Genomic DNA, 26,164 nt, shown 5'->3' on the forward strand with positions numbered 1-26,164 from the left:
TCGTAATGTTAGCTTACGAAAAATCAGTCACTCAATCGAAAAGGCGACTATCCCTTGAATAATTGACTCTTCGCAAGTCATCGGAAACGATAACGAAAAAAAGATTATTACAACGTAAACTCGTAATACAACTAATCCTGACTAGCCACGGACTCGCTTGAATTTCAAACTGTAAATACTAGTAATGAGCTTTGTTAGCGAAAGAAAAGCCGATGATTATCCGTGAAAGTTGTTTATGAAGCCCCATAATATACAAGTCTAAGAGTAACCATATTGTTTGAGGATCGCTTGGTATGGAGCAATTGCTTCTTTAGCTCGTCCTCTAGCCGCCTCGCTTGGTTTCTTCAAAAGCTTTTTCCTTTTATACCAGACAGCTGCCTTAGCTTTCCGACGATTCTCCATTTTTTCGATTATATTCTTATACTTCCAACCGACATCGTTAGACAAACGAGATAATACGGAAAACTATGGAAAAGTAGAATGCAATTAGACAACCAACCTTTCGTCCTGGCTTTAATCGTATTGCTCGCAAAGCTGAAGGAACAACCATGCGCTTTTTTTTGTCGTATGGAGGAGGAATACCTTCGAACACTTTGAGTTTGTCAAGAGCTTGTTTCCCACGATGTAACTTGTGAGGAAGCATACCACGGACAGTACGCCAGAATATTTTTGCTGGCGCTCTGAAGTGATAAGGACCTCTCGATGGGTTGGTATTCATCCGCTTCCTAAGGAAGTCAAGATATTTCACTAAGAAGTAAACTTAACAGCGAGGACCTACATTTATTCCGGTAAAAAGATCCTGATATATTAATGCTTTCGCACCGTACTACGACTACTTTCTGACCATTGAGCAATGTTTTGGCAACCACAGAGGCCAAACGACCAAGAAGATGGCCTTGTGCATCTATAATTATGGGCTAATATGATGTATAATTCAAATCCACTACCAAGATTACCTTCTTCTGGAAACTCATGCCTACACGAGCGGAACCACAAACTGCGCTCTTTTAGGGAAAGGGAATTAAACAAAATGGTTACTTCAATTTTCAATCACTAGTACCTCGAAAAAATTGTAGGGGAATAGTTTGATGTTGACCTTTTTACAAAAACGTTTTTAAAAGTAATACTAAAAGCTGATTATGCGAAAAACTGGCACAGTTTTTATGCAATCACATCTGCATAACAAGATGTCATTGGCCTCCTTACCTTCATAATGACAATCTCTAACTTTAGAGATGAAGTATAAAGAATGATGTATTAAGGCCCGGCCACTTTATAAGTGGTCAGTGAGACCCCTAATGTTGAGTTCACCTTCTACAGAAATTCGACCTGTCGCTGTGGAGTTCAGTTTCATTCTCAGTTTGGAAAGGACAGGAAGTTAGGATTGCGTTGATTCTGGCAGTTATTGTCGTTCAATTGATCCGTTTTCCTTTGAGAGCTTCGACGGTTGGAGCTTCATGTATTACAGTAATGACTTCCATTTGCTAATGATTCAATTGAAAAATCTATAATCAGCCTACAAATAATTGGTTCTGGGTTTGTGAACTTTTTGAGTGTACTCGTAAGTCCTTTGTTCTGGGTGACAAGAAAAATAAGGGTATATCAGATGCACATTTATAGCTAAGGAGTTTGAGATTTCTGAGCAAGCCACCTCTGGTTCTTCTTTATAACAACATAAGTAATTTTAGTTTAGCCAGTCGAGCATAATATGGGAAGTTTGCTACTCCAAGGGCGAGCTTAGTTGCGGTTCTTTAAACTTTTTTCAACAGCTGACTGTCTCTTTTTGGGCAGGGGCTAGTCGCTTGTATTCAGTACTCAAGTTTAAGATGCGAAAATACTGTATACAAAGTCAAAAACATTTTAGACTTGACATGTCAAACGGCTCTAGGTATTGAGTACAAGGTTCTGTAACCCTTAATGGCCATCATACGGCACTGCGCAGTAGTTTTCAAGTCTTGACTGACGATGACTCCTAGTTCTCTGTATGTCTGGACAACAGGTAGCTCGATGATGTTGTTCCAGTTCTCTTGGTAATACCCCTTGGGTTGCAAAACAAATGAAATATATGCTCGACGGATTCGCGAAAGAACTTGCTAATGCTTTTAGTAACCTGGGATACATTTCATCGAGTCCCATGGGTTCGCCTACATCAAGCTTATTTAAAAGACCAAATGCATCGAGTTCTTTGATGGTCACAGGGTCTGGTGTGTTTGTAGGGAGGGAGTTGCGTGAACTAAAGGGGAAAATATCTACACAGTATACAAATTACTAAGGTAATTTGAGAATACCTGAGCTTCACCACAATCGTCCTCCACCAATGACGAAGTACTACCGTCACCTCATAATGCTGGAATATTCCTTCTTATCTCTGTCCTTCAATTGATGAACAAGTTTTCCTTTGTACACTCATCTAGACTTTCAGAGGGTCGAGGCACATATATTTCAAGTCTACCGATATTGAGATTTCGTCTTGTCAGTACTCAGTAACTCAAATCTCCCCCCCACATTCCTCTCTTCTTACAGAGGAGGGTTATAAATTCTATACTTTACCACGATGGGAAGGTTGTCGGGCCCCTTAATATAGTCCAAGGGATGTGCGGTGCAGTAAGTCTCATGCACATATTTCTGATGATATCCTTAGGCGTTACAATGGGGGGCTCTGGTTCTACTGTACAATCTACTGAGAGTGCTGAGTGTATAATATCTTGGATATTTGTTCTGCAGATGCTTGATCTGACATGGACTGGCATGTCTTCGTTATTGACAACTATGTGGAAATCAAAGGCTAGAACTGCATGGTCACTGTTATTTAGGGGTGGTATATAATGAAGTTCTGTGAAGTCATTCTCATTATGGGTCGATATGAGGTCTAGTATATGTTGCACTTGAGCATTTGAGATAACGAGGTCAACTAGTTTCTGTTAGAAAGTTTTCTGAAACTCGGTCCTCGGGTTTTTCCAGTCTTCCGTAGGTGATTAAACATCGACCACTTGATGAACAAGTATTTAAAACGTCTGGCAAGGCCTCATCCACCCCAAAGTCGGGACTGCGGTAGACAAAACAAGTCAGGAGCTCTTATCCTTTGCACTACAAGCGGTAACTTATCAATTCACATGTCCCACTTTCATGAGATAGGTTATCTGCAAAGGTAAAAGAGATAGTATTTTTAATGCATGGAGCCACTACTCCTTTACGCCCCTGGATCCTGTCAGCTCTTAATGACGTGAAACTTTTAAAATAGTTTCCTACTGTCTACAGACTGCGTCAGCCAAGTTCCGGTGATGGCGATTACATCCAGCTTGACAGAGTCTGTTTTTAGACCTGGCTCCGATTACCTGCTGAGCAAGATCCTGGCATCTTTAGAATATACGAAGACTACTTAAATGGCTTTGTGCTACACTCAAAGTGGCTTCGGCATCATTTTCTATCGAAACATCACCACCCGAAAATTCAGAATTCAAGTAAAGGGAACTTAATACTTTGGACATTCATATAAATCCATGATAGAGTCAATGGTCTGAATTGTTTTAACCGAGCCGAAATAAAATAAATGGCAAATCAAGACCGAAGTCATTTGCCTTCGGTCTACACTTCGTGAAAAATAAACTGGACGATCCAAGGCCTCATAAATCTTTACAGGTTTTTATTTACACTCCCTTTTCAGTCATTCCCGGATAAAAGCTGCGTAAGTTTATATTGCTAAGTATGTGTCACCATGATCAGACTTGGGAGTTTAATGCTACTAAGGAAAACCAACTAACAACTGCATCAATCGGATGTATAGACCCCGGGTTACCCCCAGGTTTTCCGTTCTGAAAGTGGTTATCATGTGTGAAAAGATATTCAGCGCGATGAACTTAAGGATCTATGAACCTTTGTTTATTGAAATATCCTAACTGTGGCATACTAAAACTCTGTCAACCCTAATGGTTATGACTGTTTAAAAATCAGTTGGATTATAAAGTCTAGTGTCGGAAGGCGAATTGTTTCATAATATGGCCGAAACTCGTATTTAAAAGGAAATTGTAGGTCATAGTGAACTCTGAAGCTGGAGAACCACCAATTTCCAACATACATCCGCCGTAAATGAGTATATAACAGATAAAGTATTCATCGTAGCCTACAAGATATGAAAGCCTCCTTCTGTGGTAAAGACCAGGTAAAAAAGGTAGGGTAAGACAACTTGTCACCTAACGGATGTCTAACGAACAACGACCTCGAAAATTTGAGAACTGGGCTTATCTTATGCCCAGGGAACTAACTTTTGGGACAAAACCTAACCTCAATGTACCTGGACGCTGTTGTACGAATAGTAATAAGGACAGCTTTTTCCGCTTTTGAAAGTCTTAGGTTAACACATGCGAAAAAAGTAAAAACAATCGCAAATGGCACACCAATTGCGAAGTCGGCAGTTACGCAAAGAATGATAATGAGTAAGATGTTAGAGCTACGAATATGGTGTAGCAATTATCTGAGGACGCCCGGAGTCAAAATGTTTCCAATGCCATACAGTGTCTCAAAAAGATATCCTCATTGCATTAAAGCATGAACAGAGCATCAAGATTTAACTCTGTATCAAATATATCGAATCACTTGGCTGCTTATGATTATCTGAGTTTTAAGTTTGTTTGTTTCATCAGGTATTCTAGTTTGAAAATCTTATTCGGTCTCGTCTGCAACGAGTGGTGTTTAACTCTATAGTGTGTATCGGTCGGGTTACGGAGAACAATAATTTTACGTAGCAGTATTTTCCAGTCAAAATGGGAGACAAGAAAGACTAGGCACATACAGGTTTAAAATTCAGTATTTTAAATGACATATGATATGTGAAATGTGAGGCTATTCATAAGTGTGAAAAATTTCATACCTGGTTCATTTCCAAGACAGTCAAGCTCTTTCGTCTTCTGTTGAATCCGATTCATGGATACATTTCAGGCCGTCATACATGACACTTAAAATTTTGGGAGTGTTATACTTATGATAATGAGGAAAGTCTATCGCATTTTGACGGGTGTAGACAAAATTTACAGATACTAAACGTTAAGAGGATATGATAGGACCATGTGAACTCTATCCGAGGAATATATATGGTGGTAAGATTTGCAAATCGAATGTTGGTCGATCAATGAGAATAAATGGCAGCAGTCTGGCTGGGTAATTAGGAGAAATCAATAATATTTGAATATTTTCCCAACGGTGTGCTGAAGAAAATTGATTGTTAACAGTAAAAATCATCTGGAAGTAGACTCGGTTTTTGAGTTTGATGCTTTTAATAAAGATAACCCAAATGCAGATTTAAAAAGGCTTTGTCTGAAATTTTATGAGAACTTTACTCTCCATTTGAATAGTAAGTTTCACAACAGGTGGGCTCTGAGTAAATCGACAGCACTAGAGATAAAATTTATTTCCTAAGAACTCAGCATTTTGAGCCTTAATAATTCCAACGTTTCAGTTGGTCAATGCGGTACATGTTTATATAAAGAAGTGATCAAACATCAGAATTATCTGATGTAAATATTATCCATAAATTACCTGCACATTAAACAACTAGTCCGGTCATATTATGGAGTGCACTAACGATGTAACATATATAGGTAGTATGTATCACGAATCGAAAGTGGAATGCGTGGGGGCAGAAGGTTCAATAAAATTGTAGCTGTAAATAAATCCCCCGAATCAATAGCTCTGTAAGTGTTCGACATCGGATGCTGACCACATTAGTTTGATGGAGTCATTTAACTGAAGGCGCTCGGTCATGCATCCGTCCCAGATCACGTTTTAGAACGGCGTGCGCAACATCTCCTGCGATCATTAGCCAGATTAGACCAGTCACTTCTCGATATATTGATAACCCATCAAATATGCCTTCCAACCTCTTCGCTTATGAGTTTTGATTTTACTGGTTGGGCGTGGTTCGATTATAGAAGGTGTTGCTGGTAAAGTGCTATCAAGCTACACTACTGGTTGTATCTTCAGTGTTGAGACCGACGTGATCTGGTACACCAAACAATAAACTGTGAGTCCGTTCCTTTTTGGAACTTCATAAACCGTTACTTTGCTTTAGTTTTTTTATATATTGTGATCTGTTTTTCGTATTTAGGGATAATTTTTTTCCTCTCTCATTGTCATACTTAAAACTCACCATGACAGCGCAAACTCCCAAGCTCCTTAAGATTAGGACTCTTACACCACCCTCGTTTCAGCTAATGCTTTTTTGGCCAGACAATATCGAAGCCTGTTTCTGCTATGCAGAAGCCGACTTCCACAAGCACGGCATTACTGATTCATGCACACAGTTCCCCGCGGTTGTAAAGGCACTACCGCGCGATTTGAACAGGTACTTAACACCTAGTATGTTTACTAGTGATGTTTAGGAACCATACGAAACTCCGAAACGGTCAGATCAACTCCTTAACAGCATCGACCAATAACACGGCTCCACGACAGATATGTTGCTAAGGATGAGAGAGGTGATTGACCAAAGAACTTTCGATGAACGCCTGTTCAAACAACATTTCTTATCTAAACTTCCGCGATAGGTGCAAGCAGTTCTCATCTCGTATCAAAGCAACGCTGTAGACGAGCTGGCTGCATCCGCCGACCGCATACTTGAGATCACGAAGGCCTCTAACGTCGAGGTATTCTCAGTTCAAGAAGAACCTCAAGAGAGACAGAATGACATTTCGGATCTGTGTCATACACTGACACGTTCCTTTCGATTTCGTAATGACCGTAAATGGTAACACACCCCTTCGAAGAAGTACTTCACGTAGGCCATATGTCTCCAGACGATGAGAGATGGATAACCCCGACTGGTGTTGGTATTATAACCAGTACGGAAACTCTTCCAGAAATTACAGAAAACCCTGCATTTACCCGAAATCCAAGTCGACCGACACGAATAAAAACTCGGGAAACTTCCCAGCCGGCACGCGTTAACGGCAACCGTAGCCGGCGAACATAGACGTCTGTTATACGTCACGGATGTGACTGCGAATGTTCGCTGCCTTATCAACAATGGCGCAGAAGTTAGCATTCCCCCACCAATTCTAACGAAAGGCTTCACGAATCTGTTTTAAGCTTACAGGCGGCGAACGGAAAGCTGATTGCTACATACGGTGAAAGGTACGTTTACCTTAACGTGGGTTTACACAAACCCATTCACTGGATTTTCGTTGTGGCAGATGTCTCTAGGCCAATCATTGGTATAGACCTGTTACAATACCACAATCTACTCATCGACACACGCTCACGAAGGTTAATAGACGGAAACACTAAGTTATCTGTTTTCGTAACTTCTTTTTCTGGTTGCAGATTATCCCCAGTCACAATTAAACACGCCATAGACCCCCTATATCAATCATTACTCGATAAATACTTCGGGATATATCAACCGCAACCGAAATTGCCGTGTGTAACCAGCAATGCTACACATCACATCTCGACTACACGACCACCTGTATTCTCAAAAGCACGTCCACTGGTTCCCGAAAAGCTTAGGTTGGCCAAAAACGAATTCGACTACATGATAGACTTAGGAATAATTCGACCATCAAATAGACCTTGGTCATCCCCCTTGCACATGGTCCCTAAAAAAGGCAGCAATAATTGGCGTTCAACTGGTGATTATCGGCGTCTGAATGCTACAACCATTCCCGATCGTTACCCGTTGCCTCACATTCACGATTTGACAGCTACCTTGAAAGGTGCAACTGTCTTTTCGAAAATCGACTTAGTTAAGGCTTACAACCAAATACCTATGACAACCGATGACATTCCAAAAACCTCCATCGTCACTCCTTTCGGCCTCTACGAATTCTTACGGACGCCTTTCGGACTTAGAAATGCGGCCCAAACCATCCAAAGGTTCATAGATGACATCTTCCGAGGTCTCAACTTCGTACATGTGTATGTTGATGACTTTCCGGACTAAGAATCACATCTCCAGCATCTGTACATTGTTTCCGAGAGACTCCAAAGGCATGACATTACTCTCAACATTCAGAAATGCCAAATCAGAACAAACTCTTTAGACTTCTTAGGACACAATATTGATGCCCAAGGCATCCGACCTCTTAGAAGCAAAGTGGCGGCCATTCTGGATTACCCAGAACTGACCACGATTAGGCAGCTGCGAACTTTCAACGGCCTTGTAAGTTTCTACAGACGGTTCATACCTAAATGCGCATCTCTTATGAAACCGTTAACCGACCAACTTCGTGGAAATGCAAAATAAATTAGTTTAGACGACACCGCCCGAAAAGCATTCTCCACAGTTAAGGAACATATCGCTAAGGCAACCCTGCTTGCGCATCAAGACAATCAAGCGCCCATTAGTATCGCCGTAGACGCATCTGACTCAGCAATCGGAGGAGTCTTACAACAATGGGTTAGCAACTCTTGACAACCTTTAGGATTTTTCTCGAGACGGTTGCTAGACGCGGAATCTAGGTACAGCACGTTCGGCAGGAAACTCCTAGTTATGTATTGTGCTGTACGGTATTTCCAACATTCCATCGAAGGAAGAGAATTCATGCTTTTTACCGACCATAAACCTCTTACCTTCTCTTTAAGTTCATCTTCAGACAAGTACTCACCACGAGAGTCTCGACAACTCGACTACATTTCGCAGTTTACTTCAGACATACAACACATTCCTGGAGCAAACAATGTAGTCGCAGGACGCCTTGTCTCGAATAAGTTCCTTGAACAGTTTCCAAGGAATCGACCTTCTTAAACTCGCTCAGCTTCAAAAAGAAGACATTGATCTTCAGCATGAGTTATCCTCGACAACTCTTAAACTACGTATTAAGCAGATGGGAACATGTAAGGAAACCTTACTTTGCGACACATCTACAGGTAGGGATCGTAAAATAGTACCAAAGCATTATCGACGCAACGTCTTCAATACGTTGCACAATCTTTCTCATCCAGGTGTTCGTGCATCCATCAAGCTTACAGCCGAACGGTTTTGCTGGCCTGGTATGAATAAAGACGTGAGGGAGTGGGCACGCTCCTGTGTAAGCTGTCAGAAATCTAAGGTCATAAGACAAAATAAATGTCCCCTAGGCTCTTTCAAAACCCCTGACGCTCGTTTCGACCACGTTCATCTAGATTTGGTAGGATTCTTACCAGATTCCAACGGATACTCATATCTCTTAACATGCGTAGACCGTTTCACTCGATGGCCAGAAGCAGTACCTATTAAGGACATTACTGTTTAAACTGTGGCTCGCGCTTTCGTCGAACGATGGGTAGCAAATTTCGGCTGCCCTTCCACGATCACTACAGACCGTGGACGCCAGTTCGAATCTGGACTTTTCCGTTGTCTGACCACACTATTAGGAATCACGCGCTTCCGAACGACCGCCTACCATCCACAAGCAAACGGGTTGGTAGAACGTTTCCACGGACAACTAAAAGCTTCTCTATCAGCTGAAAACGTTTCACAGTGAGCAGACCCTCTTCAACTAGTCTTACTAGGTATTCACAATGCAGTGAAAGCTGACATTGGATACACTGCATCTCAACTCGTTTATGGAACAACGCTCCGACTTCCTGGAGAATTCGTGGATCCTTCGTCTGCTTCAATGAACATGGATCTAAACTCCTACACGAGCAGGCTTACAAACGCAATGCGTTCAGTTAAACCTTTTTCCACTTGACCTCAATCAACTGATGTTTTCGTTCAACCTGACTTACGACATAGTACACACGTCTTCGTTCGTCGAGACTCACATCGACGACCTCTCGAATCAGCATACGAAGGACCCTTCAAAGTTCTTCAACGTGAACCTAAGTACTATGTAGTCGATAAGAACGGCACTAACGACAGCATCAGTATCGATCGCCTAAAGGCGGCGTACTTAGAAGGAAACCCTAGCTACGTCGATTTTCCTTCGGTACAATCGAACGATACGGCTCCTACATTTGTAGTACCCCATTCGACAGCCAACACGCACGTTGATACTCCATCAGCGTCTGGAAATAAACTTAAGACAAAGCGTTCTGGAAGGAGAGTAAGATTTCCAGAACATTTAAACGAATACCGCACATAAGACACAAACTTAATCCCGACTTTGCTTTGTATTATGTATTATAGAAAAGAATGTAATATGCTCATTTATATATATTCTTTAATCCAAAAAAACAATTTTTTTCAATCGCTTTTACATTGTCGCTAGCGTATTAGTTTATTTACTTTTTTTCCGCTCACCTTGTGTCTTTACGCAAGTACAAGTGTATTTCGACATGCACTAACACGTCGTATTTTTCTTTCTTTTCCATGACGGCTGGAAAAGAACGATGAAGTTTATGAAGAAGCGAGATCTCGATCGTATTTCGTTTCACGGTTACTATATTGTATTTCATGGCTTTTTATAGTAAGGAAAGACGACCAGACACTGCTAAACATAGCAAGCAATCAGAAGAGTGTTTACCAACGACAAACTCGTTGGGTTTAAACTTTCGGCTGGCCACGTTTTAGGGTCATCACTACCTCACAAGGGGGGGAGTGATCTGTAGCTGTAAATGATTCCCCGAAATCAATAGCTTTCTAAGTGTTCGACATTGGATGCTGACCACGTTGTTTAAGTGGACTTGTTTAACTGAAGGCTTTCGGTCATGCATCCGTACCAAGTCATGTTACACCACAGCGTGGGGAACATCTCCGACGATCATTAGCCAGATTAGATCAATCGCTTCTCCATATATTTATAATGCATCAAATATATCTTCCAACCCCTTCGCTTCTGACTTCTGATTTTAACTATGTGGGGCACGATCTGATTAGAGGTGTTACCGGCTAATAGTTGTCAAACTACAATACTGGTGGTATCTTCAAGCTGATAACCATAAGTGGAGAGATTCGGATACATCACTTCTACCTGAAGTTATTGCTGATGATAGCTTGAAGATACGACCAGTATTCTGATTTTACAACCTGCTACCAGTAGCACCTATATACGAAGCTTTCCCCAACCAAATGAAATCAGAAGTCAGATGCGAGGAGATCGGAAAGATATATTTGATAAGTTATCAATATATCGAGAAGCGTTTGATCTAATCTGGCTAGTGAACGTAGGAGCAGTGTCCCACGCTGATTCGAAACGTGATCTGGTACGGATGCATGACCGAAAGCCTTCAGTTAAACAAGTCCACTTAAACAACGTGGTCAGCATCCAATGTCGAACACTTAGAAAGCTGTTGATTTCGGGGAATTATTTACATCTACAAGCTCCTAGTGAAAATCCACAAATTTAAGATTCGCTTTGTAGCGAAAGGCTTAGGAATGAAGATATATTTACATTATTCTACAGTAGATTAGGTGATTCAGAAGACCCTAAAACATAACTTTAACTTGTTACATCTTTGTTCCTTCAAGTGGGGTCTTAACAATAGCTGGACTAGTATACAATTTAGAATGGTAGTTATGGATCCAAATCTACACTTGACAACAGATTATTAGGACCTACTATCAAAAGAAGTCATTTGGGAACCATCGACTAACTCGGAGGAAACACACGAGAAGAATAAACACTAATCTTCCGCCATATTTCCTAAAATTTTAAAATACTATGAAAGAGAAACATAGTGCGCGATTCCTTCCTGAGACAAAGCAGAACGTTTCTGAGAATGTCGAACTTAACTTAAATCTGTGATTTTGCTGGCGTCATTGTCAACACTTTAAAAGAACTGTTTACTAAACTAGTAGCGCTATTGTAATGGGGTATTCGGTAGGCCGTGAATATGTCAATGATTTTTCACGCCTTTCTTAATCCTTTCCATCTCGATAGATCACTGGTACGTCTCGATGACAATCCACACGTAGGAAGGTCTTACTTTGGTGTAGAAAACGCAAAACACACAGAAATGCTTAAAACATTTTCCGTAGTTGGAATTGATATTTTTTGAGTCTATTATCGGGAGTTGTAGTGGTGAAATTTTCTGCTGATTCTTCGAAGCAGATCTTGGGATCCAATTCAATTTCTGCGGTACTTAGGGGGCTACTTAAAGTTTTATCCTTCCCAATTAAGCAAGAATGGGGAAATAAGGTCATTTGTTGTTATATAATCTTTTTATATTCTGAGGGAATAAAATTTTGTGCATGTTTTTAACCGAGAATGCTTTTTCATGACCCCGATGTTAACCTAAAAAATTATAGTTCTTTTTGATAAAGTCCAAACTCTTGAAGACTTGCTGTTGAAGTTCGAATTGGGACATAATTTTCCTCAAAACCTTACGGGCTGGTTAGCCGCATTCGGTACTAAATCAGTTGTTTCAAACGGAATAATTCATGACCTTTAAGAGTAAATGAATTTATATTTAGAAACAAATAAGTTATGGCTCAAGTCAATTAGTGACGGTAGTAGACGGTGAGCAAATTGTATGTCAAGATGTCCCAAACGTATATTTATAAAACTTCAATTGAACTGGAGGTGTAGAGTATAATACCATTGTGCTATTTTTTGATTTTTCAACTGTTATAATTGTTAGTCTTATGTCGAAATTGTTCAGTCTAATAAACAGTAATTGCGTACCAAAGTTAATGTTTTCATATTAATTCTTGGGCAGGTTCATCAAGCTTTATTTCCTCAAGCAACTAAATTTCTAATTCTGCTAACTGACGGCTGGATTGGGATTGATTTTGTTGTTCTTAGTGTGTATTATAATATACACATTGGTTGTGAGACTTATCTTTCACTCACTCAATATGCCGTCTCAAGGTTCAATTTCCGTCAAATTTGCCATCGATAGTATTTTGGAAACTCAAGTGTGATGATGACATCTTACTGTGCGACGATGAACATATGCAAAACACATTTAATCAGTTGATAATCCCCGTTCGTATGTGACGTAACTCTCACCTTGATGCAAAATACTTCTGAAATAATGACTAGAACCTTTAACTGCAGTCATTTTTCTGTGAACTGTGAGAAGTGGTTAAAAAGTTCACGTATCTGGGTATTCGTGTAATGGTTAGTGGTGGCGTAAGTGGTAGGATTAATCTACGTATGCTGAAAACCAGGTGGCCTATAACAATTTGGGCAGTCTTCGAAGTTGTCGTGATATTAGTAAGGTTATAGAATATCAGATTGAAAAAGCATGGGGGAAAGCAGTATTCCTCTATGTTTTGAAACTTGACCTCTTTAAGTTGATGTTCGGGGACTCTGTTTGGTGATCATTATTCCCGGAGGCTTTTTAATGTTTAGTGGATGAGGAATGAGGATAATCCAGTTAGTGTCACCATCTTGAAACATCAACTTCACTGGGTTCTATAAATATCATTCCGAAAACTTTAAACCGCGTATTATTTGAAAACCCTGGGTTTAAGTGAGAATGCAAACGTAGTCAATTTGTAATAGAGTATTGTGGTAAGAAATAAACCTGTATTTTCATAGTTGAAAGCATGAGTCAATTGAAGCTAGACCACCATGGAAAATCTGGAAGCACTGGACGGCCGTTTCCAGGTTTTCCATGATGGTCCAGCTTCAATTGACTCACGCTTTCAACTATGAAAATACTAAATCTCCACAAAACCCTTTCTGAAAACCTATATTTGATTAATATCTGTCCGTCAATCAGGACTCCTCGGCTGGGGTTATAAATGTAATTGAACTCAGTGGATTGAGATGCTATCAGATATGATTCGTAACTGAAGCTAGTAGTAATCCTTCAGTTTTCTATTCAATCCATCATAAAAGTGAAATGAACTTCCCTGTGAGAAATATTTCTTATTCATATTTTTGATTGATTGTTTTTAATAAATATTATCCTTTTTAACCACACATTTTCGTCACAATGACATCACTTTATTTGTATGGTTCATCTTTTGGGTGCCGTACTGTCCCAGAATGTGTGTGATATAAGGGAATAAAATAAGACATTCTTTAAGTTTATATTGACGGTTACTAAGATTGTCTATGTCATTGTTTTTATCGTGAGATTAAACCCTCTACTTGCTAATTACTCTCACTGGTCACAAAATTCCAAGCATTAGTATCATGTGATAAATAGCAATTTTGAACACGGAAAAACATAATCCTCTCACTTGGAATCTTTATCCTATTGCAGTTTCTGCGAGATCTTCAGAGCTGGTCTGTATCTTGTTGTATGAGGTTATTTAGTGTTCCACCTTCGTTTGTTTAGGCTATTGAATTATCGTGTACAAACTAAGTGTCAGTAAAGTCTTCATTCAAACACGGGAAAATCCAGTCATGTTTACAAACCTATGGCATCAATAAATTTGACAACATGATGGTTCTCTTTTAAACAGAACCCCACATTTTTCCAAGAAGCTAGGGGATACTTGGGTCCGATCTCACCGACCTTGGAGCATCGATTACGTAACGCGTATTACGACTTAATCAGATACTTTATTAGTTCCAGTTGCCATATTTCTCTATAGCATATCGTTAAGCTCAGGAAAAAATAAAATGGTTATTTACCCAGTATCAAAACAGGGGGAGTTAGTGAGAAAATTCAAACACAAACGACACAATTTCCCACTCTTAAAGAGCCATTTCTTGATAGTACTTCGTTATTGAGGTTGGTTTTTATTCCATACCGTTTTGTTTTCTCAGTGATAAAGAGTGTACTTCAATATCAAAAGCATACAAAGCTCATGGATTTCGGAAAGGAACAACGGATTTCGCCCAGGGTCTATCAATTAGCCCAAATAATTTATCGGGAGTTCGAAGTCATGAAGAAGGTCTTCGGTGAATCCGCATACGGTGGATTGGTACCTATTGTTGTTGGTATTCTGGAAGAAATGGACCTCTTGACTGTGGATAAGCAGAAATTGGATCTTGATTTAAATCTTTTGACTGCCGAAAAGAATGACATTTCTGTACAGTTGTGTCGTCAAAAGGAGCTTTACATAGCTGCGAAAAGAGTATGTTTTAATCTAACATATAGTCATTAGGGTTGTATATTTAGCATATTCACTGTCTAGAAGATGAGCTGCTTGGTATGAAAAAAGAAACGGACAAGAAATTCGAAGAACTAGAAGAAAATTTGAGACATTATCAACTTCTTGTCAAAAATGCTAATGATCATAGTAAGTAAAGTTTGCTCAGTTGAATTTAATGATACAATAAATTGTTAACATATGGTTAAAATACTTCTCAAAATCATGAATGATGGGTTATTGTTTCATAAAGTACAGGATGTACGCTCTTTGCAATAGAAAAGCTAGTTTAATAGAAAATACGTGATACACATGGTCATTGGAAGTTTAGTAAAACGATACTTAAACTATCACAGGACCTAGTAAAATAAACTGTTGAAATCTAATGAGTAAAAGTACTTAAATATTTAGTGTACAGCAATAATTTAAAGTGCAGATAAATCCTAAACTTCTCCAGTTTTGTTTTTTGTTATAAAATTGACTACATTTATTCTAAGGATCAAGCTCTGATGATTATTTAAGTGAGTTTCCTACATACCACAACTAGCTACAGTGATTTGTAGTAGTCATATTGTCATCTCTCCTAAAAGTTTACTGACTAGTATATAAATAGAACAGTCGACTACATATGTTTTTGATAGGACTAGAATGCTAGTAACCATAGTTACCAAGAGGTCCATCATATGTTATGATTGAAGCACATAAAAATGACCGTAGCCATAAAGTGATATGTGGACGTGTATTTGTAAAGTCTGTGTCTTCCTTATTCCCATGTCACTTAGTTCAACCGACGCTTGTTAACAGTTGTAATGAATTTAAACTTAGCGTTATATTTAGTCTTTCATTCATTTATTACAATACATAGCTTCCTAAAACTCCGCTCCAGTCAGACATCGACCAAATGGGTAAAAAATGCTGATGGGCGCACGATGTTGTTTGAAAATGTTATCTTATTTCTTCATAGATATTTATCTATATTTATGAATGATTTCTACACATATTTTGGATTCAGTTGATCACTAAAAGCATCCTACTCACTGTTGGTTTTCTCACATAAGTAACTGGTTTGGGTACGGATATAGGAAGCGTATATATCAGTTTCAGACTGAGATCACGGAACAACACTAGTTGTTGACTTAATATCTTTGTGCATTATGCTGATATTACGCAACCGAGACTTCAGTCTAATGAACGAGACTACCTGTATCCTCTTCCTTGCCCCGTTAACTGGATTAAAAGGACCAGTCTGGTAATGAAAGCCTTGTTGATAATGTCCGTAGTATCACTGAAAATACATTTAAGTCAAAAGACTATGTATCAACTACGGTGATGAAAACTTACGAAATGAGTACTCATCACTGAACACAAATCATAGTAAAAGTATATTGAAAGTCCATTAGCAGAGTTGACACTAAAAAGCCAATGTAACGGAAGTTCATCTTTTCTGATATTTACTTCCTTTTTCATATTTGGGGATTACACATCTCCAGGACAATTAAAATATGATATTTTTGAGCCTAAATATCAATTAAGCGATAATATCGGCTAATGCAAAATGAGCGTCAACGCCCGAATTGTGTACTGAAGATAAACTGTGATATGGGAATATTTACATCAGTTAACTTCCGTAACGAGGCTTATGGTTGGTTATTTCCACAGATCACCCCAACAACTCTTTGCCGAAAATAAACTTCCGTCTTGTGTATTCAGATTTACTTTTTGTCTAGTCAATCATTGTTTACTTATACTCCTAATTTTCTCAGGAATGTCAAATATATGACTTACCAGTTTTAGTAGGTGAACAATCAGCAGGTTGAACAATAGCCCCCAAATGCCCTGGTACGGCCGAGAGTGGGGAGAGTCTACTCTCCCTCTCGAAATGCTCTCACATGGCCAGCGAATATATAGCCTCTGCCAGGGAAGTCCTACTCACTGCCTTCTCGTGGCGGGGGTGTTGTTTACGAAAGTGAGAGGACGAAAAGCGAATGTCCGGCGCTTTAACCGGGTTGGTGGACACGGAGGGTCCACCTAGGGGAGTTGGAAAACCCTGATTCCAAACCAATGGTGCACATGGGCTCCAGTATCCTGATGGAACGAATGGCGGAAGAACCTGTCATTGGTCAACGGCTACCATGGGACTGCATCTCCTCACGATGTTCCACTGCCTTGTGGATCAGACCTTTAGGTCAAAGGCTCGGGGTGTGGTCCCCTAAGAAAACCACCTGCTTCGGTTTGGGCACCCGGGCAGTATCACTGCCCACACACACACACAAATAGTGTGGCGCATATGTACCTGGTGCCCTTTTGTACCAATATATATGTGTTTAAATAAAAAAAATAAGGTGAACAATTAAATGAAATCAGTTTAAAAACCAGTATAAACCTTACACAACCAAAAGTCGCTGAAAGTGTTTATGGTAAAAGTTATGTAGTAATAACGCTTTTAAGATCTCATATATTATTGTAATCCCTAATTAATGTACTCACTGGACAGTAGGGTGTAGTAGTTTTCTCCTGGCAATGTCGATCTATCTGTAATAATTAAATGAATATTGACAATCTCTTGAAGATACCTTTTGTCAGTCAGTCAGCTACAACGTAGGACCAGGCACATATATGTACCGGTCCAAGTTGCCACACCTCATTAGCACAACAAGATGAACACCAAAGTCATGGACGTAGTTACTTCAATGGTAGTAATATATACAAGAAAGATTGCGTATAAGGATATAATACAGGAAGAAAGAATTAGTTCGTAGAAAGAAGAGTATAGAGCAATTTTAATCTCATGGTTTAAGGGAAGACAAAGAGTGTATACACCTGAGCCATTATAATTGATTTTGAACCATGTCGCACGGAGTCTACAACCATTGGCTACGATAGTCACATGGACCCCAACCAGGTAGTTTGCATCTACCAACATAGCTCAGACCAGAAAGTTGGGGACTTCAAACACTGATGCCACGTTTTGGTTTGGCCTCCCCTAACTCTCTTCTGACCATCTCCAACACTAGTCAGCATTGCGCATTGTGGTAATCGGTGTTCAGGCATACATAACACGTGACCCAACCATCTCAGTCGATGAAGATTCACAACCTCATCGACTGATTTGCCATCATTCCCTAATACCCTGTGTCTAACCTCACTATTACTTACCCAGTGATCCCAGCAAATGCGAGCAATATTTCTAAGACATCTGTGGTCAAATACTAGTAACTTACGGGTATCTTCTACTCTTAATGGCCATGTTTCGCAACTGTAAAGTAAAACGGAACAAAGTGCTACGCAGTATACTGGCCCCTACCTCCAAATGCCCTGGTACGGCAGATATTGGGGATAGTCCGCCCTCCCTCTCGAAATGCTCTCACATGATTACGCGTATACAGCCACTGACACAGAAGTCCTACTCACTGCCTTCTCGAGGCGGGGGTGTTGTTTACGAAATTGAGAGAACGAAAAGCGAATGTCCGGCGCCTTAACCGGGTTAGTGGACACGGAGAGTCCATCTAGGGAAGTTGGAAAACCCTGATTCCAAACCAATGGTGTACATGGGCTCCAGTATCCTGAAGGAACAAATGGTGTATAAACCAATTGTTGGTCACCGGCTACCATGGGACTACATCTCCTGACGTTGCTTCACTGCCTTGTGGACTAGACCTTCAGGTCAAAGGCTCGGGGTGTGGCCCCCTAAGAAAACCACCTGCTTCAGCCTGGGCACTCGGGCAGTATCACAGCCCTCACACAAATCAAATGGAATTTGTGAGGCGCATATTTATCTGGTGCTTCCTTGTACTAATATTTATGTGTTTAAATAAATAAATAAATACTGGTCCCTTAATTGATAGACGGATATCTCGTTTTCACCATAGGTTGGTAAAAACCGAACGAGCTTTTTGAATCCGTGCAGAGATTTCGTCAGACGCCAACCCACTAGGGCTGATCAGACTTCCAAGATAAGGGATGTTGTCGACGCGTTCGACTACTTCACTTCCTATCCTTATTTCAGATGTTGACGCAGGCCAGTCCCGGAGCAACAATTTACATTTAGAGGGGGAGAAACTCATTCCTAACATCCTGGTATTGTTACTCAGTGCTATGAAAAGACTCTGAATTTTTTCAGCGTATTCACCAAACAGGAATATGTCATCTGCGTATTCTAAGTCAATAAGTAAACCCCCTACTAGGAGATCAATTCTTGAAAATTCGGTCGACGAGAACGTAATTTCCAGCAGTAAGTCTATGAGGAAGTTGAACAAAAATAGATAATGGACAGCCTTACCGGACACCACTTGAGGTTGCGAAACCAGATGACAGTTCACCATAAGCTCTAAATCTACCAGTAGTATTCGGTTAAAGAGCCTTCACAAGGTTTATGTACTTCTCAGGTACACCTTTCAATGACAGACACTGCCACAGAACCTCTCGGTCTACAGAGTCAAATGCTGCTTTCAAGTCAAGAAAAACTATCATTGTCGGTCACTGATAAGCATGCCTTTCTTCTACGATCTGACGAATAGTGAATATGTGGTCAATGCGGCCATGATCAAGTCTGAAGCCAGCCTGATTTTCTGGTGTTTCCAGTTCACGAGTCCATGCTAGGCATCCGATGATAATTGAGGCTAGTATTTTAGATGTTATATTAGTCAAACTAATCCCTCTATGGTTATCACAGAATGATTTTGACCTCTTCTTATATATATATTCCTATTTTATATCTGTTCAGTCATTAGATTATGTATATCTATATTCCTCTTATCATAGGCTTCATTTTGACCTATAGATTATTATTATACGATTTAGTGTTCTAAATTATGCTCAGTTTATTGATTAGTATCTCCCACATTCACAGCCACATTTTGGTTGATCTTGTACAAATGTTATTTTCTATTTTATGGTGTGGTGCGGTCTGTTTGGTATATTTATAAACCCAGTATGTCTGAAATAAATCAATCGCAGATCAGAAGCTGTAATTGGTTTTCTGGACTCAACTAAACGGGCTAGGTGGACAAAGGACCAATAAGGACGCTATGCTGCTCATACCAGTCGAACGTCATTGGTCTGGCACAATGCTAAGATTGGATAAGTCTTATTTCGATTGGTGAATAAATCATGTGATAAAAAGTCGGGATTAAAGTCACAACAAAGGCATCATTGCTGCTTTGCTTTCTGTCTGAAGGAAACACCTTACTGCCGTCACACGTATGTACAGAGGGCAGTATAACATCGCCCTCGGACCTTGGGTTTGCTAATTTTAGTCTTACCGCTCTTCAACCGACCTGTCTGGCATGGTAGGATCTTGAGGAACCATTGTTTCAGCTGGTATAGCTCGGTTGGTTCATTACGACAGGCAAGCCCGACCATCACGTCAAGGTAGTAGCAACGGTTGGGATACCTTTTGTGAAACTAAGTAGTACATTGGTATGGTATAAATTATTTAAGTACTATTGGTGCATTTTTCCGTTGCATCAATTAGTTCTCTCAAATAATTTAATGTAATTTGTTGTTAGATGTTTATGTGATATAACGCACCAGTTGAGATTCCTGACTTTCAACCGGTGTCACATTTGAATTGTAACTTGCTCGGAAACCGACCACTAACCTTCACACAACTAGTTCGGTTTATGGCTCGGTATTCAGAAGTGAATCTTGATTTATTTAATTATTTATTTAAACTCATAAACTTTGGTACAAGAAGGTACCAAATACATGTGCACCACACAAATCATTGGATATATGTGAGCTCTGGAATACTGTCCGGACGCCCAATTTACATTATTAGCTTTAAATCTTTATATTAGCCTTTGTTGACATTTCTCTCACTTGATATTGTGTGGAGGGTATCGTAGTAATGTAAATTTAGTATGCGGTAGATTTTCAGTGGCATTTCGTCACGTGACAATTCAAGTTGGTAAATATTTATGTCAGGTTCTTGTGTTTATTTTTGTCAGTGATAATCAAATGTGGAATTTTTTGAAAACATATCATGTACTCATGAACGTATCATCTTTGTAGGGTATTCTCACATCCAGCTAAACTGAGGCTACTTACTACATTAAATAGGAATAATATATTTGTAAAATCTCAGCGAATGAATTTGTAGTAAATCCAACGTTTCGCCTGGCAATCTGGTCCAAGCTTTTTCAAGGAATTATAATCAAACATCAAAATTATCGAATATAAATAGGTACATGGTCCTCCGGGTTCATTGTACACTGAATAGGTCATCCAATCAACGTTAACAAGGCTACTTACTATTTTAAAATTAGATAATTTTTTCTCAATAGCGTCCTTGATTTTTGATATTATTGACATATATTGGAATCGCTGTCTCATTTTACTGGTCAGGCGGTTATCAATGTAGGATTTAGTACTCGTGTGGACTGATCCAAGTTGCCACACATCACATCAGTCTAACAAAAAGGAAACTTACAAGATGAAAAGCGATGAGGAAATGATCTGTTTGACGTAAATTCATATATTTTCGGATCATACACTAATGGGAGTTCGTGAAGTTTTCTTTGTTTTATCTAAATATTTGTGTTCTAGTTTACGCGCTACATGTTACATCATTATGCTAGTCAGTAATTTTGGCTACATAAAGTAATGATTTTAATATTCCTATTTTCTCATGTATTTTTAGTGTGAAGTTATGGAGAGATTTAGTAGATTGACTGTTTTTCTTATTGTTTCATATTGGTTGAATAGTTAACGTGTTTATATTCTGTCAGTCGTAAAAACTTTTCTCGTGTTCACAGATAAATTCATAATGACTAGAAGTCGGTTCTATTCATTTGTTATTTTCATTTAAGTACTTGTTATTTTTTAAAATTATAAATCTGTGAATGCTGTACTGTAAAAATCTCATACATTTATATAATAGTTATTTAATCCGTTGTTCAAGCTTTCGTAATTGATGTTAACCTGAAAAAAGCATGATTTAGATTCATTTGTTGTTAGTGATGAATAATTTGTAAAGTGGATTACTTTTAATGGTAGAATTTATTCTTTTATAGTCTCGGTGAATGTTAATTTCTCACTTCTTAGGTCAATTAATTATATGATTTGTACCTACTTATTATTTTCTCCTTTAGTTTTTAGATTAGAAGAAAGGGAACAAGACCTTAGATCAGAATTATCTGCACAAAATGAAAGATACACTAAATTACTTAAGATTTATGTGGATTATATAGAAACAAACAATTTATCTGTGTCAAACAACGATGTTGAATCGGGAACTGTATGCGTTAGTTGTGAAAAAGATACTAAATCAAATGAGCCAGTATTAAAATCGACTGCTGTACGTATTTTTGGCATATATTGTTATATTTCACGCCGTGAATTCTCTGTCTCAAATATATGTATATAAATAATGTCCAATTAATGTGCGAAGCGTCACCCAATTTATAAAGTCTGGTTCACTCCGCATTATATATGCAACGAAAGAAATATAATGCGGAATCACAGTTTGTTACAATACCCAAGTCCTACTACCATATAGTAAAGTGTTTTTTGGACACTATAAACACATTTTTATCGAATCCAGAACACTCATTTCCTCCTATTTGTGACTCGTCAGTTGAATGTACCTGCTTTCTAGTTTTAATGCTCATATTAAAAGCCGAGCCCAAGATCTTTATCTTCAAACACCGTGTTATTAACTTCAGCTACTTCCAGCTAGCAAGTCTCGACCAAGAAAACACATGCATCCCGAATTACTCTACTAGCAATTATTCATCATTACTAAAAACTTGTGACTAAATGGTACTATCGTGGTAATCCGCTAAGGAATGTACACATACTAAAAAAAGATTTATCACTTGTTTCTATTTACATCAGGAACGAAAAGTACAAACTTTAACAGAAATTATATCAACATTTTGTTTGACGAATTATTTTTAATAACAGATAGTTTTTGGTTCACTATTTTTCCGTTGTTATTACACTAAATAGTCGGCTAATTTGTTACAATGTTATAATTAGGTATAAATTTAGGATGACTTACATTTTTCCTAACATTTTGAAAACTAACTGCAGCAGTAATCTGTGTAATATTTAATCGAATATCAACAGACATAAACAATGTTAGAACCTATCAGTAAAGTGTATCAGTCTAAGTGGAGACATTTTACATCAGCATAACGATAAAATAGTTCGGCAAATAGTAAACAAAGATGATCAGGAAAAAAACGAACGAAATTTGATAAATAAAAATTGTAAAATAATGTTATTTCACCAACCCATCAGTCATAATCAACTTAGAGTCTGTCAAAAATGTAAATTGGCCTAAGTTGCCTTATCATATTAGTGCAACGTAATAAAATTAACAAGATGAATAGCGAAGGAATCGAAATATTGTAGTGGCAATGATAGTGAAACAGACTTAGCGTTGAGAATAATGTTCGTGAAGACCGAACGAAAAGGTATATAAAAGAGAATACTAAAATTCAAGATCTATGGAAAGATAAAGAGTGAATACACCTACTCTGTTACCACCGATTCTCAGCCATATCGCCTAATGTCTCTAACATTTGATCGCAATTGTCTCGCGAGCCTCAGACCGCTAGTCTACATCTAACAGCGTAACTCAAACCCACAATTACTGACTTCACTGACAAATGCCACTTTTTAGTTTAGTTTCCTCTAGCATCTTTTCACTTTACTCTTACTTCTATACTGGTATGGGTGTGTTCTAAAGCCTGTTGGAAAAAATATTTGATCAATACATTTACGTTCAGGTTTAAAATCTACATAATTTTCTTAGATTTCCTGTTCCCAAGCTCTTGTTAAGCATCGGGTGATGATAGACGTTAGTATTTTAGACGCTGAATATGGTTACAATGATTCCTCTGCATCACTTCAGTCAATATTTAGCCATGACACCCGAATTCTTCATATACCAATTATAGTTAAGTGTTAACATTAATTTTTCAGTCTTTTATGCTTATGAGGATTCATCTATAGGGCCGTAATATTTGTTCCATCCTGAAATACATTTCAAAAAGTTTCATTTCCTGTTTTATATTCATAGAATTCAAACTCCATAAATGATAATCCCAGTCAAATTTCAGTTGAATCGGGTTGCATTTTAAACTCAAATTCTGAAAACCATGACATTTCAACCGTTGGAATTGACTTAACACGTAAGTAAATGGAAGTTAATAACTTTTAAATAGTTTTGTTTTATCCCACTTTTCAAGTTATTTTAAATTGTAGTTCATTTATAGTGTGACTTTTTCAATAATTGCTGTGGTAAAGTTAGTTTTATCAAATTAATTAATTGCTTCATCGGCTAGATAATATCCTATTGGTTTTCAAACAAAAAAATATGTACTACTTATCTTTCATAATGAAAAAAAAGAAGACAATTTATTTTATAACATATTTTATTTATTTATTTGAACACAGAAATATTGGTACATGGAGGCACCAGATATATATGCGCCACACAAAAAATTGTCATTTCATTTTAATTGTGTGAGGGCTATGATACTGCCCGAGTGCCGAAACCGAAGCAGGTGGTTTCCTTAGGGGGCCACACCCGGAGCATTTGACCTAAAGGTTTAATCCACAAGGCAGTGGAGCAACGTCAGGAGATGTAGTCCCATGGTAGCCGGTGACCAACAATTGTTTCACACGCCATTTATTCCCTCAGGATACTAGAGCCCATGTGCACCATTGGTTTGGGATCAAGGTTTTCCAACTTCCCTAGATGGACTCTCCGTGTCCACTAACCCGGTTAAGGCGCCGGACATTCGCTTTTCGTTCTCTCAATTTCGTAAACAACACCCCCGCCTCGAGAAGGCAGTGAGTAGGACTTCTGTGTCAGTGGCTGTATACGCGTAATCATGTGATAGCATTTCGAGAGGGAGGACGGGCCCTCCCCACTTTCGGCCGTACCAGGGCAATCGGGGGCGTAACTTATTAGGGATTTCATCAAACAGTAGTTTTTGTTCAGATATTGGTAAACATATATCGTGAACGCGCATATGGTTTTTAGGTTGAAAATATATTTATTGTTACATTCATTATTGCCTCTCAAATAATTCAAATCAATCTGTGTAAAATATTTACCAAGATGAATACGATACTCATAGTTTCAATTTTTCTAATACTTTTATAGAGTAATTACACCCTCTAATTTTCATCTTTCAGGTGGGTAGCCCTTGTGATCCGTACTAATCAGCATAACCGGTTGATAACTTGTTATTTTCAATCTAAAATTACACAAAAGTTCAGAGAATAAACGTTTTTCTAGCTTTGGCGACTTTAAAAGAAGAAACTTTCTTGGGACATGGTTTGTATCACCGAAGAAACTTCTTTGTAGCTATCACATCCCGCCTGCGGGATCGTGGATGCTCACTGCTAAGGAGTCCCTTACTGGGAAGAAACGGCCGTCCAGTGCTTCCAGGTCTTCAGTGGTGGTCTAACATTGGTCGATTCATGATTTCAACAAAAATTTGTCATTACTGTTGATTCATGACATTTTAACCACATTTAATTTCATCACACTTCTATATGAATAAATAGTTATTACTGTGCGAGGTCATTTAAAAGGGATAACTAGGTTAAGTCGTTGATTAATAATATGAGTTCAATTGTAAAGTTGACTGTATCAAATTAATCTATTTGATTAGAAACTCATTTACATAGTGTATTTTATTATAAGGGTTGATAAGCTTTATTCACTTATGTATTCTTGTTTTATTCTTATCCTCTAGAATCTGGACCTGGTGTGAACGTCTTTCACTCTCTTGATAGTTCTCTAAAGTCAAATAATCGTACTGCTTCTTTTATTGACATTTATGATGATATGTAAGTTTTTTACTCCAAAGTTGTTCATTGATTATGAATTTTCTTATTGTAGATTTATTTAAAACACGATTACGTGCTTATGGTGTATCTACTTCAATATCTGTTAAGAACTAGAGTATTTATCTAACAAGCACGTGTTTATATAACCAGCTTTAAGCTGCACTGTTTTTGCGAAGGTCAATAATACAAATCAGCTATCCAAACAGAAGTAGGTGGAATGGAGTTTGATATTACAAGCTACTGGCTGAATGCTGACCGACTCAACCATTAAACCACCGCTTTTCTAAGATATGATATTGATTGTTATCGCATAACTAATTTATTTATGCATAGTCTTGGAAGTTGGACGTTTCTGGATTGATTAGTTCATTGGGAACATTTCTGACTGTTCTAGTTAATATCCTAGTGTTTTTTGAGAACGTGGGTCTCTGTTTGATTGGAGAT

General features: G+C 38.5%; 2 protein-coding genes across 2 annotated transcripts in view; one reads left to right on the plus strand and one right to left on the minus strand.

Moving 5' to 3' along the window:
* Positions 1 to 216: 216 nt before the first annotated feature.
* On the minus strand, positions 217 to 1,014 carry Smp_090230 (putative 60s ribosomal protein L13a). Its single transcript, XM_018789777.1, has 4 exons — positions 957 to 1,014; positions 779 to 917; positions 500 to 747; positions 217 to 465 (listed from the first exon to the last, which is right to left on the minus strand). The coding sequence occupies exons 1-4, from the start codon at positions 972 to 974 to the stop codon at positions 259 to 261; spliced, it is 612 nt and encodes a 203-aa protein (XP_018655186.1). The 5' UTR covers positions 975 to 1,014; the 3' UTR covers positions 217 to 258.
* A 13,609-nt stretch (positions 1,015 to 14,623) lies between these two features.
* The window catches only part of Smp_090240 (putative jnk/sapk-associated protein), a gene marked incomplete at its 5' end in the record, with an annotated part of 32,789 nt that continues 21,248 nt past the window's right edge, over positions 14,624 to 26,164 (plus strand). The window contains 5 exons of the mRNA XM_018789778.1: positions 14,624 to 14,893; positions 14,938 to 15,058; positions 22,000 to 22,205; positions 23,937 to 24,048; positions 25,627 to 25,720. Coding sequence (XP_018655187.1) covers positions 14,624 to 14,893; positions 14,938 to 15,058; positions 22,000 to 22,205; positions 23,937 to 24,048; positions 25,627 to 25,720 — 803 coding nt within the window. The remainder of the gene's footprint in view (positions 14,894 to 14,937; positions 15,059 to 21,999; positions 22,206 to 23,936; positions 24,049 to 25,626; positions 25,721 to 26,164) is intronic.

Source organism: Schistosoma mansoni, chromosome W (genome assembly GCF_000237925.1).
Source record: "Schistosoma mansoni strain Puerto Rico chromosome W, complete genome".
Classification (NCBI taxonomy): Eukaryota; Metazoa; Platyhelminthes; class Trematoda; order Strigeidida; family Schistosomatidae; genus Schistosoma; species Schistosoma mansoni.

Bases quoted from the DNA above. Each gene is read 5' to 3' on its own strand.
- Smp_090230 (XM_018789777.1), bottom strand. The intron at 748-778 runs GTAGGTCCTCGC...TTTACTTCTTAG, and splicing joins ATCTTTTTACCGGAATAAAT to TGAAATATCTTGACTTCCTT. The intron at 466-499 runs GTTGGTTGTCTA...ACTTTTCCATAG, and splicing joins GATTAAAGCCAGGACGAAAG to TTTTCCGTATTATCTCGTTT.